Raw genomic sequence first — 13,492 nt, forward strand, 5'->3', positions numbered from 1 at the left:
GTTCCCGCGGTCCTTCCGCATTCCCCGGGCCGAGGGCGGAGCGCCAGCGCTGGAATGTGACCCGGGTGGGCTGCGGTCCGCCCCCCTGGTTTTGGGGTCCCCTGGTGCCGGCGGCGGCCAGTCCGAGGTTGCCTGAGTTAGCAGAGGGCGGTCGGCCTAGTTGAGTTTCAGACACAGTTTTCTAGAGGAGGAACGCTATACCAAAGAGGGCGGCGGCCGAGCTCTCCTCCCCGGAGCTCAGGCAACGCCTTCGCCTATTTGAAATTGCACTTTACTTTCTCCCCCATTTCCTACTTGCAAATTAATCAGGCCTCAGCCAATGCCTGGCTCATTCCTCTTTCAATCACAAGAAAGGTTTGAGTTGTTTTTTAAAGACATAATAGAATTAACACACACACACTGCACAAGATTTGACTGCATTCTTGCGGACAATTCCACTCCCCGCCCCCACCGGAGTGAGCATCTAGGTATCACTCTTTTGAAATAATGGATAGTCAATCTAGCCGCAGTCTTTTTTTTTTTTTTTTTTTTTTTTTTTTTTTTGGTTTTTTTTTTTTTTTTTTTTTTTGGTTTTTTTCGAGACAGGGTTTCTCTGTGTAGCCTTGGCCATCCTGGACTCACTTTGTAGACGAGGCTGGCCTCGAACTCACAGCGATCCGCCTGCCTCTGCCTCCCGAGTGCTGGGATTAAAGGCGTGCGCCACCACGCCCGGCTAGCAGCAGTCTTTTTTAAAAAGGTTTATTTATTTATTATTTATTTATTGTGTACAGTGTTCTGCCTGCATGTACGCCTACAGACCAAAAGAGGGCACCATGTGCTTGCTGGGAATTGCAAGAGCAGGCAGTGCTCTTAACTTCTGAGCCATCTCCCCAGCCCTGTAGCCGCAGTCTTGATTGAACACCCCTCCCTCTCTCTCTCTCTCTCTCTCTCTCTCTCTCTCTCTCTCTCTCTCTCTCTCTCTCTCTCTCTCTCTCTCTCTCCTCCTCTCTCTGTCTCTCCCTCCCTCCCTCCCCCCCTCCCTCCCTCCCCCTCCCTCTCCTCTCCTCTCTCTCTCTCTCTCTCTCTCTCTCTCTCTCTCTCTCTCTCTCTCTCTCTCTCAATCTGATCAGAAATTCCAGGTCGGCGGTGGTGGAGCATGCCCTCAACTCCAGCCCTCAGGGTTAGGAGGGAGAGGCAGGAGGATCTCTGTGAGTTAGAGGACAGCCTGGTCTACAGAGCTAGTTCCAAGACAGCTAAGACCATACAGAGAAACCTTGTCTTGAACTTCTCTCCCCCCTCAAAAAAAAAAAAAAAAAAAAAAAAAGAGAGATTTCCAGAAGGTAGGAATACCACTCACGCCCAGCAGTACAAAGCACTTTGATGCACTATTGTCACACAGTGGTTTTCTTACAACACAAAAACATCCTAGGGGCCGGCAGGACCAAGCCTGACAGTTAGATTCTCAGGACCCACAAAGAAAACCAACTTGTCCAAGTTGTCCTCTGAGCTCCACACACAGATAAAATGTAAAATAAAATAAGTCCCAGAATAAATTGAGAGTGGCTCTAAGTCGGTGCCTGAAAATCTGGTACTGGTATTGAGTAGGTCAGAGGTGGAAAATAATTTGTTTTTCATATGTACTAGGTAATGCTGATGCTATTTCTAGTCATGAGTATTTATTCTTTTCCTTTGATACCATCTGTCCTTAAGAGTCACTGCTTAAATACTTATGTTTCTTATAGGATTCTGGCTCTTCAACAGTTTGTTGTAGGACTCTTCCAAGTCTATGACCACTTCCTAAATCCCCACCCTAGGCAATGTAAGGTCAGTGACTAAGCAGGAGATGGTGGCACCTGCCTTTAATCCTGGCATCCCAGTGGCACAGAAACAGGCAAGCTTAACACGGCAAAAGCCCCTCTAAAAAACAGAGTGCAGCTGGGGAAGTGTGTCAGTGGCTGAGAGGTGCTATGCAAGATAGATGGCCCAAGTTAGAATTCCCAGCACTCATGTAAGGGCCAGTCTCCCCCTGCCCCCCTAATATACAAGACTTCATCTCAAAGGATTGTGTAAGGGCCAGGCTAACACCCCCAATATATAAGACTTCATTTCTAAGGATCATGTAAGGGCCAGGCTCCCCCCCCCCATACAAGACTTCATATCTCTAAGGTTCATGAATGGGCCAGGCCCCCCCACCCCCCATCCCCATACAAGACTTCATCTCTAAGGATCATGTGAGGGCCAGGTCCCACCCATCCCCCATATACAAGATTTCATATCTAAGGATCATGTAAGGATAAGCACCTCCCCCCAAGACTTCATCTCTAAGGACCATGTAAGAGCCAGGCTCCCTACCCCCCACCCCACCCCCATATAAAAGACTTCATCTCTAAGGACCATGTAAGGGCCAGGCTCCCCACCCCCCACCCCACCCCCATATAAAAGACTTCATCTCTAAGGATCATGTAAGGGCCAGGTCCCCCCCCCCCCCCCCCCCCCCCGATATACAAGACTTCGTCTCTAAGGACCATGTAAAAGCCAGGCTCCCCCCTCCCCCATATACAAGACTTCATCTCTAAGCATCATGTGAGGGCCAGGTCCCCCCCCCCCCCCACAAGACTTCGTCTCTAAGTAGAGGCCCCTTAAGCCTTGCCTTCCCTTCAGGATTCTTTCAGGAACCCATTAGAGAGCAAAGCAAGAGTAAGTACGATTTGAGTATCTGCTGCATTCACACCTTTCTTTTTCATGTTTCTAACTTTTGTAGCAAACTTGGAAGAATTCTTATTTCAGATGAGGAAGATGGCATTTTAAAACAACCTAGCCACAGATCTACTTGGGTACCGGGTGGAATTTATTCAAGCACACCCACCTTCAGATAAATGCTGCTTTTAATCGTTAAGATACCATTATGAACAGCATTACTTCATTTTATAAATGAACAAATAGGTCACCAAAGATTAAACAGCTTGCCCAAGGCCATAAAGTGGAGGTGTAGCAAAGCTGGGACTTAAAAATGGCAGGATAGGTTTAATCCCAGTGCTAGGGAGACAAAGGCAGGCCGGGAGGGCAGGCCACCTGAGTTCAGCCTGGTCTACAGAGTTGAGTTTCCAGAAAGCCAAAGAAGCCCTGGAAAAGGAAGGAAAACGAGAGAAGAGAGGAAAAAATCGGGTCTGCCAGGGCCCGAAACTTCAGCATTATTCACTGTATTTTTTCACTATGGTTTCTACATTCAAAACTACCTAGCTGCTGAGGCATGCCCAATCTAGTGGGCTCCTTTAAACCTCTCTACCCCTGTCTCTGACCTAACAGAACCGTCCTCCCTCCTCCCATGCCTCTGTAGTCAGTGTTGGTCCTCACTCTCCTCACACTTGGTTCCCTTCTCAGAGTCGGCTTCCACTTCTGTGCAGCACACTCACTTCCTGGCCTTAAGTCTCGGGTTCCTTGATCACATTCAACTTGGGCACTTGGGTCCCAAGCGCAACATAACCATAAGCAGGTGGGCGGCCGCTTTGCACTGTTTTACTGGGATTTTAATCTGGATGGCTCCGAGGTCCTTCTCATCACGAAAACCTTGGAGACCGGCTTTCAAGCCACTAGAGGAGAGTGTTACAGTTTTTTATTGGCAGCTATTCTTGCTCGAGCAAAGCCAGGCTATTAGGCAGAGAATCCTACTAGCAAATTAAGAGACTTGTTTCATTCAGGGTTGACCACCTATTGTTCCTAACAGCTATTTAAAGGGTTGCCCAGATGGAAATAGATGTTACGAGAGATAATTTTAGTAGAACATTTTTTTTTCTGTAATGGAAATAATTTTACTCCTCATTGAAGATTTGTTAGCAAAGCAGAGATGATAGGTTTGGGTTTTTACCCCGCTTCAGTGGAAATGGAAATAAACAAACAAGACTCTGAAAAAAGTATTTGGCTTAAAACCCTAAGTGGAATTCAAGCAGCAAATTAGGGCAGACTTCTGTGATTCCAATCTTGAAGGAGGCAAAGAGTTGTCACTCGCCCCATTCTCAGGGCAGGCCTTACTAGGGTGAAGCTCCAGCTCCCTAACTGGCTGTTCAAAAGCATTCCGTAATTGTTTATCCAGTGAGGTAATGGTTTCCTTCAAGGAAAGTCTTGTCAATTAGCATAAAACTCCAAGCTTGAAGCAACCCTGGCCCCACATTTCAAACCTTTTTAATTAAACGTAGGACTTTACGGAACATTAGAAACTAAACAGAACAAAAGTGTTTTTCACTCACTCCCTGATAAACACGGCAACAGTTCTGAATTTTCACAAATAACCCGAGCTATTTTTAGGATCGAAACAATGACCTCACTTTCCCAGGCATGTGGCACAGCTGCTCTGACTGCGGGTAGGTCAGGAATGTCTAAAATGCACACGTGGACTCCTGATGAACCTCTGCATCAACGTGGACTTTCTCTAGGGGCTACTATAACAGGGGAGGCCGTGTACAGCAAACACCATGTGTGTGTCCAGCAGCTGGGACTACAGCACGGAAGTCCGTCTTTCTGCTGACAGCATTCCATAGACCCTTTAGAGCCGGAGCAGTTTCTAAATAGAACTAGTGAAAATTAGTGCATTCGGTGGCCTGGTCTCATTTTAGGTGGCAGGAAGAAACGTACAGAAGTTTAAAGTGAGAAGAGATGGCGCAAGTGTGGTCACCTCTGCTATCTTAAGCTATTCAAGTGATGGCAATTCTGCAGGAACTATTTTCCAGGTTGGAAGACAGTCTTCCTCCTGGGAGAGAGCAGCAAGCAGGGGCAGAGGGAACCAATGCTTTGTAAGGCAGCAGGGCGCTGGAAGGAAGAATGCAAGCCAAGCCTGAGGGCGCGTCCCTCATCTACCCTGTGTGAGGGACGCGAGTAAAGCTGTGAGTGAGAAATAAGTTTAAGCGACTACGTATTTTATCACAAAGTTTAATTGTCATTCAGAAAAAATTGAGTGGATAACTTTCTCTGAAAAAATATATTGACTCTGTGTGGGCTACAGTTATTACACAGGAGGGACAAGGCTGTCTGTAAATGACCTTCCTTTCTAGTCGGGTAATGACAGAAAGTCCCATTTCCAGTCTGATCATAAAGGTACATAAGGCCCAGAGTGGCTGAGAATAAATACAAAACAAGGCAAAAAGCAGTAAAGCTAGGGCATGCCACGGGTTCTAGGAGAGGAATCTCAGAAATACCCCAAGTGGCAACAGGGAACACTGGGCTGGAATTTGGGCGTCCTCAGTCGTCCTTGTCCTTGGCGCCGTGCTTGAGGATGCGCGTGAACTCGATGTAGTTGAAGTTGCCCTTCTTGTCGATGGGGGCCTCCCGGTAGAGCTCATCCACCTCCTCGTCTGTGAAGCGGTCGCCCATGGTGGTCAGCAGCTCCCTCAGGTAGTCCTCCTGGATGGTGCCTGGACGGGAAGAACTGAGGTCAGAACACCCACACTCAGAGGTGCAGCACGGTGTTTCCACCGCCGAGGATACCCTGGTAGAGACAACCAGACTGTGACATTACTGTGCTGTCTGTCTGTCTGTCCGCCCCACTCCTTTTTGTAGCTTGGTCATCACACAAGGCCAAACCTACTGTTCAGGCCAATGTGACAGGTACAGCAGTGTAACTGCCACCTGACATCATTTTCATAAATTACCTTAGAAAACAATGTCACCACTTACAGAGCAGAAGCAGGACCCTGTGTCAGCCCTGATCTCTCTTCCAGCACTGGACATTTCAAAGTAACTTGTACGCACCCTTCATATACCATAGGTGGGAAATGAGGAAACACAGAGGTTTAACCATAATGCAGAAAAGACTGAGGACTTCCTGGTCTGTGAAATGAACTCACTAAGACTACATTTCACACAAAGTGAGCTCAACAACAAAGTAAAATTAGAAAAGAAATGCCAATCCTGCGTTTTTAACAAAGGTCCCTAAAATCTTAGAAGTGTAGCTCTGTAGAACTGATTTCTAACACCAGCCAGCTCACTTGGTTGGCACAGAAGTTAAGTGTGACTGGCAGTAAGCATACAACTAAAATACATCAACCACGCATTCAGGAGATAGACAAGATTTTTAAAAAAAAACTTTGGTACATTGAAAGAAAGAAAAGGCTTATTGCTTTTAGGAGCCCAGAAAAAAATTCTACAAAAATCACAGTCACATGTACTGTGTGTGCCTCTTTTGTGGTTGAGGGCCATTATGTGGCCATCAGAAGATGGCCGTTCTGTGGGGGTCCTGAATGCTAGAGTGAGACCTGCTTGCATCAGCTGCCTGACAGCCAGTCCAGTCAAGACTAGGCAAGCAGACCGTGTCTTCCTGCTCTGCACACACCTGCTGAGCCACGAGGCAGAGACCTTGGAAAACATGCTTTCTCTTCCACTTCTGCCGAGGCCTGGGCAGTCCTATGTTGACGCTTTTGTCTTTTGAAAGACTTTCTTACTCAGTAGCCCAAACCCCTGATTCCCAACCCAGCCTCCCGAATGCCGGGATCACAGCCTGCAGCGCGCAGCCCACGCTCTGCTCAGGGTCAGCTGTACGCCAGGCAGCAAGCACTAAGTAGGCCGTCTCGTTTCCTCGCCGGCTCCTCCAACAGCCCTGTGAGATGGTCATATCATTACAAAACAAAACAGCACCTCACCACAGGAAACAGCCTCGAGTGACACAGCTACCGCACAGCACAAGAGGAATGTGAGACCAAGCTCCCCAATCCAGAGTGTAAGCTCTCCTCAGCACATTTCCTGTGCTGTGGTCCGCAGCGGCTTATGAAGTTTCTCTGGTCAGTCACTCATTTAACAGTACAGATAGCCAGGACCTTGGGGAACTAACTTTTAAGTAAGAGAGTACATATGTTTCCAAAGAGGTTTCAAATGTAACCAACGAACCTCTGAAAACTACCAATAGTTAAGGGAGGGGGAAGGCCAGTGGTGAGCACACCAAAAGAAAGCTGTGAAGAAAACCTTCTCCACAAAGTGCTAACTCACCACATTTTAGTTACTATATACTCTGTCACATACCTAAAACATCTGTGTGATTAGGTTACGCCTGACTTACCAATCGCTTCCTCGTCAAAGCAAGCGAAGGCGTTTCTGATGACATCCTCAGGGTCTGTGCCGTTCAACTTCTCTCCAAACATGGTGAGGAACATGGTGAAGTTGATGGGGCCCGGGGCCTCGTTCATCATGGCGTCCAGGTATTCATCGGTTGGATTTTTTCCTAAATAAAAGGAGCTGTATTTGTCATCACACTAGCAAACACATCAACTATTAATCGCAGGAATCAAGACCGTGACCTGGGGGAACCGCCCGGAGATGATATAACGTGTCCTATTCCAGTGAGGCACGAGGGTCATTAGTGCTGCTTTATAATCGGCGTCTCTTCCTTTTTCAAACTCCTACCACACACATGCACAAACACAGACACACACAGCCCTCCAGTCCAGTCCTGAGACAGGCACAGGAATCTGCATGTGCCCCAGTGGGAAACACTGTTTCAAAATTAGTCACTTAGACTAGCTTCATAGAGCCTTAAGAATCATGAAAAACATTAAGGAAATTCTACCCAAAACATCAACATTACAAGCGGACATTACCCATTGAAGCCAGCATGTCGTGCAAGTCCTCCTTGTCGATGAAGCCGTCCCGGTTCTGGTCGATCATGTTGAAGGCCTCTTTGAACTCCTGGATCTGGGACTGGTCAAACATGGCGAACACATTGGATGTTGCCCGCTGAGGGCGCTTCTTGGTGGTCTTGGTCTTTGCCCTTTTGCTCGACATGGTGGCGATTAAATCCTAATTAGGAAAGAATTCAAGGAAAACGAAATCAGCGTCTATGATTACTAAGTATGAATCACAACAGCGATTAACAAAGACTCGCGGTCTGAGGTACTCAGGCAGTAGATGTTTCAGAGCGGTAACAGAACTGGGTTCTAGCTATGCAGGACCATCACCCCGACAAACCGAATGGAAGGGGAGTGAACCCTGAGTCCATTCATTCTTAAAGCTGGAAGACTTTTTTTAAGGACCAACACATTTCCAGTCCCAGTCAACATCAAGTCAAAGCTCACAGCACATTAGCGCACTCCACATTCCTACCACAGAGGCTAACCACACAGACAAGTGAAGCCAAGGAGAGAGAGAGAGAGAGAGAGAGAGAGAGAGAGAGAAGAGAGAGAGAGAGAGTGTGTGTGTGTGTGTGTGTGTGTGTGTGTGTGTGTGTGTGTGTGTGTGTGTGTTGGGGGCACTCACATGCAGTTCTTATACATGAGCACTACAGGGTTGCTAGGAAACACTAACGTCTTCAAAGGCCCATCCCCTATAGCTCACACATAAATTAGCCAGTCCATTCTGTCAGAGAAAGAAAAGCAAGGAAGTGGCAAGGCTGAAACAGCACAGATCTTCCCTCAACTGACAAGGGAACATCTTCAACATCCAGGTAACATTTCAGACCTCACCCTCCCTTCCGGGGTCCATGAAGCTCAAGAACATTTTGCTACAAGGCTACCGTAAAAGCTTAGGAACTGAGGTTCATGCACAGGACTCATGCCGTTCTCAGCCCAGGTACTATCTTTGCTCTCTAATAAACACATCCCTCTAAAACTTAAAAAGAACATCTAATACATAAATGTTTCGAGTGGAAAGTCCCAGGTACGGATAGTAAAGCTCTAGCATACCATTCTGCAGAGCGAGGTGGCGACGACAGCCTGACCGCAGGACTAGGACGCCGCTGAGCTATATTCTCCCAGAGGGCTAAAACAGGCACCACTGACTTCACTCTCTGACCAAGACAACAGTTTTAAAGCTTACGTTCTGAAAACAACATTTAGCCATGATGCAGCAGAGCACCATGCCCTCACTCTAAAAATAAGTCTGTGGACCGCAAAGAATGAACCGCTACCTAGATTCCAGTACCCAAAGTGACCCTTAGAATGTTTTCCTGAGTTAAAAAAAAAAAGCTATTTCTTACATTCTTTCCTTGATTACAACACATCAACAAGAATGGAAATAATTAGAAAGGCCCTGTACCCATTACTTATTATCTAAATCTGATTTCAGATTTAGTAGGAAATCTTAAAAGGATAGTCAGTTACAACTCCAGCTATCTACCACAGCGGCAGAGTTAGAAAGAACAGTGGAATGCCTCTGGAAAGATGCCATGCACAGCCCAGCAATTATATATTCTCAAATTTCCTCCTTTTATCCTTCAGACACCCTTTCATAGCTGTTGAAAACCATTCATGATTGCGTGTTTTCAGTCTGTTACACGTTGGGGGCTGTACATCTCCTACTACACAGAGTTGTAATCTTCCCTTCCGATCTAAAGGGTTGAACCACAACTGTACGGAGAATATTATTATGTCTCTTAAAATGTACTCAACAACTTGCAGAGGGTGTTGAGACCAGTGAGTGGCACATATGTACTAACCCATATCTCAGTATTTTAAGCACAGCATGCCTTTGGAAGTCAAAAATCATTTCAAAAACAGCCTGTTTTGTATGACATTGTTTTCCTTCCCCAATGACACAGGAATGTCAGTTATTTGAAAAACTGATGAGAATCACAAATCAAATGGCTGACAAAGGTGAATTTTTAATCTACAAAAATCTCACATAAAACTGAACATGATGGGGGTTCTCTTAAAAATTCTTTTATAAAAATGCTCAACATGTTAAAAGTAACATGGAGTTTTTAAGAGTATATTTTCTATTATTTAAATCATGCATTTAAAAATTAGTAAATGCATTTTCAAACAGCTGAAAAGACTTTCTGGTGTTTCATTTAACATCAACAATAGCTTCAGACAGAATTTTAGCTCATTCCAGGCTTAATTCAATTGTATTAGGACCAGCTAATCATATTAATGTCTATGAAATGTTATTACCATTGAATACTAGTCGAAAGTTAAAAAAATGTAAAGCACAGATGTAACCTATCTTAAAGAAGTTAAGATGCACTGACTGGCTCAACTTACGAAATGAGCTACATATTTCCCATTCCAGAGGTATGACTCTCAAGTTAAAACAATCATAAAAATAGCGAAAAAAATGCAGTGGGAGTGGTGGTGAATGCCTTTAATCCTCACTGGAGGGCAGTGGGATCTCTGTTCAGTTCAGCCAAGGATACACAGTGAGACCCTACCTCAAAAACAGACAGGCAGGAAGAAAACGGACTCATCAGGTGGCATTACTATAAGGCCAGAGGGGAAGCTAGCAACCCAATGTGTAGCTCTCCCCTCAGCCTGGGTCGTGGCTACCTGTCCTGGGGACAAGGGAGAAGAAGCAACAAAGGATTTGGATGGCCCGTGAGTAATGAAATGAGAAATGACCTTCCAGGATCACCTTTAGCTGCTTAACTTTATTTGGGATGAACAAAGGCTATACAGCTATTGGGGAGAGCAGTTGGGGGGGTCCTAGGGTACGTGGGCTCTACTGGATGGGGCCGGGCATGCCAGGAATGCTGTATTTGCACTAGGATCCAGTCATATGGATCCAAATTATCCTATAGGGGGAGGGGGTAGAGCAAGCGGGAACTGTGCCAAAGCTCATATCCAAATATGGTTAGAGACATCTGGGCCTAAGGACACCCTCCTGATGAGGTCAGACAGAGTAGAGGCTCTGCTGGGGGGAGGGAGTCCTCCATGCAGCGTCAAGCCAGAGAGGCTTTCCAGACTAAAGGCCTGCAACCTCAAACCATCAGGCCCTGCAACACCAACAGTTATCACTCGGAAGTTACAAACTAACTTTATCATCAAGACCCAGCTGTTCATCTCAATTCAAGTAGTTAATTCTGCTGGAATCCGAGGATGTAATGTTGAGCACATTACTCCTTGGGCCTCAAACGTTTCAAGATGAGACTGATTCACAAGCTTATCTTCCAGCACAGAAACCTGGAGCTTGTCAGCCACGGGATGGTCAAGTATACATCTACACAAAGCAAAGAAGTTGTTTCCTTTTTTCATACAAGCATGATTAGAACACACTTGGGTAAAGGGGCATGTGGAGACCGGTGCTATGACCTCAAAGAGACAACCTTTGATAGCAGTAGCATCTTGTTTGCCATGGCTCTAAAAAGGAGAGGCTGTAAAACGTAATGCTCATGTTAGTTTCAAAAGTTAGAGCAAAATAAAACTGCAAATATTTTACAATCATTTAATTATTTTAACTTAGGGTGTGTGGAAGACCTCACTTCGGAAGGCTTTGTGAAAGATCTTTGGCTTGAAACTTGAAAAGCAAGAAGATCTGCAGACTGGCCTTCTGGAGAACACACGAAAGTTTCAAAGCATCAGAAAGAGGACAGTCAGAGGTGGCCAGGGTGAGTTCTGTTTGCAGATGGCAAGAATAACCTTGTTTTAAACCAAGTGCTGTACCAATGACTCCTCCGGTGTGGGTTGTTTGTCTTACAGCTCTGCCTCACATATGCTAGGTAAGCACTCTGCTTACACTGAGCTACATCCCTGCCCATGCAGTTTGCTATGGAGACACCCACAGAGGCTTTCTACACACACCAAGGGCAACCGGATTTTATAGAATCTTTAGACATGTGTCATTTATAGAAACTATGGTACCTAAATTTTGAAAAAGCTACAGCTGTGTGTGGCAGCTCATAACTGGGCCTATACTTAGCACCTGAAGCAGGAAGGACACCTCTAGCTCCAGGCCAGCATGGACTATAAGGAGACCCTATCCAAAATGACACCCACCCAACCACCAGCAAAGCACCTGTGAGACCTGGGAAGTAGGACTGACCACAGTAAGACATACGTGAGACTGCCTGCGTTAAAAATAGGAGGAGCTCACACTCCTAAACCTGTAATGCATGTAAAGGCCAGAAATTCTTCAACAGAACATCCACACTAAGCCCACACAGGAAATACCCTTTAAGGAAAACCTCTCTTTAAAGCTGGAAATGCATCCTCTGGGAAACGCCCATCCCAGAACCTCTGGCGAGCTAGCACCTAGGTAGGTGCTCCACCTACTTCAAAATCCAGATCAAATCTGTCTTCTAATCAGTGCAATCTTTCTCCCCAAGATGAGATTTCTTGGGGGTAGGGAGGGGGGAAAGGCATGTAAATTCAGTTTTTGAAAATATGTTTTTAAGAAAGTGTTTCAGTCCCAAGGAAAAGCAACTTTTTGTTTCTTAGGCACACTCCGGTTGAGAGTCCTCGACAGCCACACCCAAGAGTTCTGAGCACTTTCTAGAAATGTCAATTAGTTCCATGGAGTGACTTGTCAACTACGCCTCACTTTTGAAGATAAAATGCTTTTCTATTTAATCCTCATCAAGGGCCATCCAGAAAAAAATGCCAGCAATCTTAGTATAGATTCGCTTTCCTCACCTTTAGACACAAACTTCTGCATTTAAGAAGTTAAAATCGTTAATTTTGTCTAAAGACGTAGCAATATATTTTATATACCTATTCAACAACTCTAACTAAAACACTCCTCTGTAGAGTCAGTCCACTTAGTCCCCTCGAGAGGCAAACGAAACCCCACTGTCCCCTCTGTTTAAATATATCAGTTAAAGAACAAGTTCTAGTCAGAGGAGGGCACACTGAGCTGCAGATGTGAGTGGGTTCTCCCTACTCCACGTAGGCGCACGGCTGCCAACAACACTGCAGACGGTGGCCGTGCTACGGTTTTATCTGCAAACGCTCTCCACTCTCAAGTTTACACCAGCAACCACACACAGTTCCGGGGTCACCACGGTGGGGCTCCGGGTTCACGGTCGTCAGTCGCCCAGGCGTGCACCCACCGGCCCCGCCGCCCCGCGCGGACACCTCCCCGGGACCGGCCGCACAAAACGCCCCGCCGCCAGTACCACTCACCTGGCTCAGCCGCGACAACCGACTGTCTCCGCGAAGCTCCGCCGCCGGCCTCACCCACTCACTCAGGTTCCCGCTGCCCGAGAACGGCCACTTCCGGTCTCCACCGGCAACCGGAAGGAAGCCGAGCCACCATTCCCCGCCGCCTGCGTGGGCCCGGCGCTGACGGGAGGGGACATCGGGGAGGGCGGCGGAGCAGCTGGTGGACGCCGGGCACCGACGGGCGAGGACGGGGTGAGGAGCTTAGAACTCAGGGCGCGCGCAGAGGATCTCTAGGTCTAGCTGCTGGCTCTTCGTCTCTTCCGCGTCTCTCTGCGGTGTGGCTCCGCTCTCCCCCCCCCACCCCGGCTGATGGTTGCGTCCATGCCGGGGCTCGCCTTCGCCGGCATTCCAGAGCTCGGCGGGAGGCGGGCACCCCGGGTCGAAGTCCATTTAGGGACATCGCGGAGGGACGCCGCGGGCCTCACGTGACAGGCCTCGGCCCCGCCCCGGGCGCCGCCGGCCGGCTGGAGTGCGCCTGCGCAGGCAGCTAGTGCGCGTCAGGGTCTTGCTCACCGCGGGAGGGCGTGTGCGAGCGGATCGAAAATATGAAGTGGCCTTTTATGGAGTTCCTCACGCTTCCCACGGGGGAGGAAACACTGACGTTTCAGGGCCCCGCTTTGTCTTTGGTCCAGATAGAGTTCATGAGTTTCAATATCGATTGC

General features: G+C 47.3%; 1 protein-coding gene across 6 annotated transcripts in view; it reads right to left on the bottom strand.

The window, feature by feature from the left end:
• Positions 1 to 4,886: 4,886 nt before the first annotated feature.
• Positions 4,887 to 13,492, bottom strand: part of LOC127196631 (myosin regulatory light chain RLC-A) — a 72,632-nt gene continuing 64,026 nt past the window's right edge. For 2 of the 6 annotated variants that reach the window (XM_051154492.1, XM_051154489.1), the window contains exons 2-4: positions 7,560 to 7,758; positions 7,022 to 7,183; positions 4,887 to 5,384 (exon numbers count right to left, since the gene is read on the bottom strand). In XM_051154492.1, coding sequence (XP_051010449.1) covers positions 5,212 to 5,384; positions 7,022 to 7,183; positions 7,560 to 7,743 — 519 coding nt within the window. In that variant the 5' untranslated portion in view covers positions 7,744 to 7,758 and the 3' untranslated portion in view covers positions 4,887 to 5,211. Of the gene's footprint in view, positions 5,385 to 7,021; positions 7,184 to 7,559; positions 7,759 to 8,639; positions 8,676 to 12,791; positions 12,956 to 13,492 lie in introns of those variants that run through there. The other 4 variants (XM_051154490.1, XM_051154491.1, XM_051154493.1 and 1 more) reach the window with 3 other exon arrangements.

This window comes from Acomys russatus, chromosome 12 (genome assembly GCF_903995435.1).
Source record: "Acomys russatus chromosome 12, mAcoRus1.1, whole genome shotgun sequence".
Taxonomy (NCBI): domain Eukaryota; kingdom Metazoa; phylum Chordata; class Mammalia; order Rodentia; family Muridae; genus Acomys; species Acomys russatus.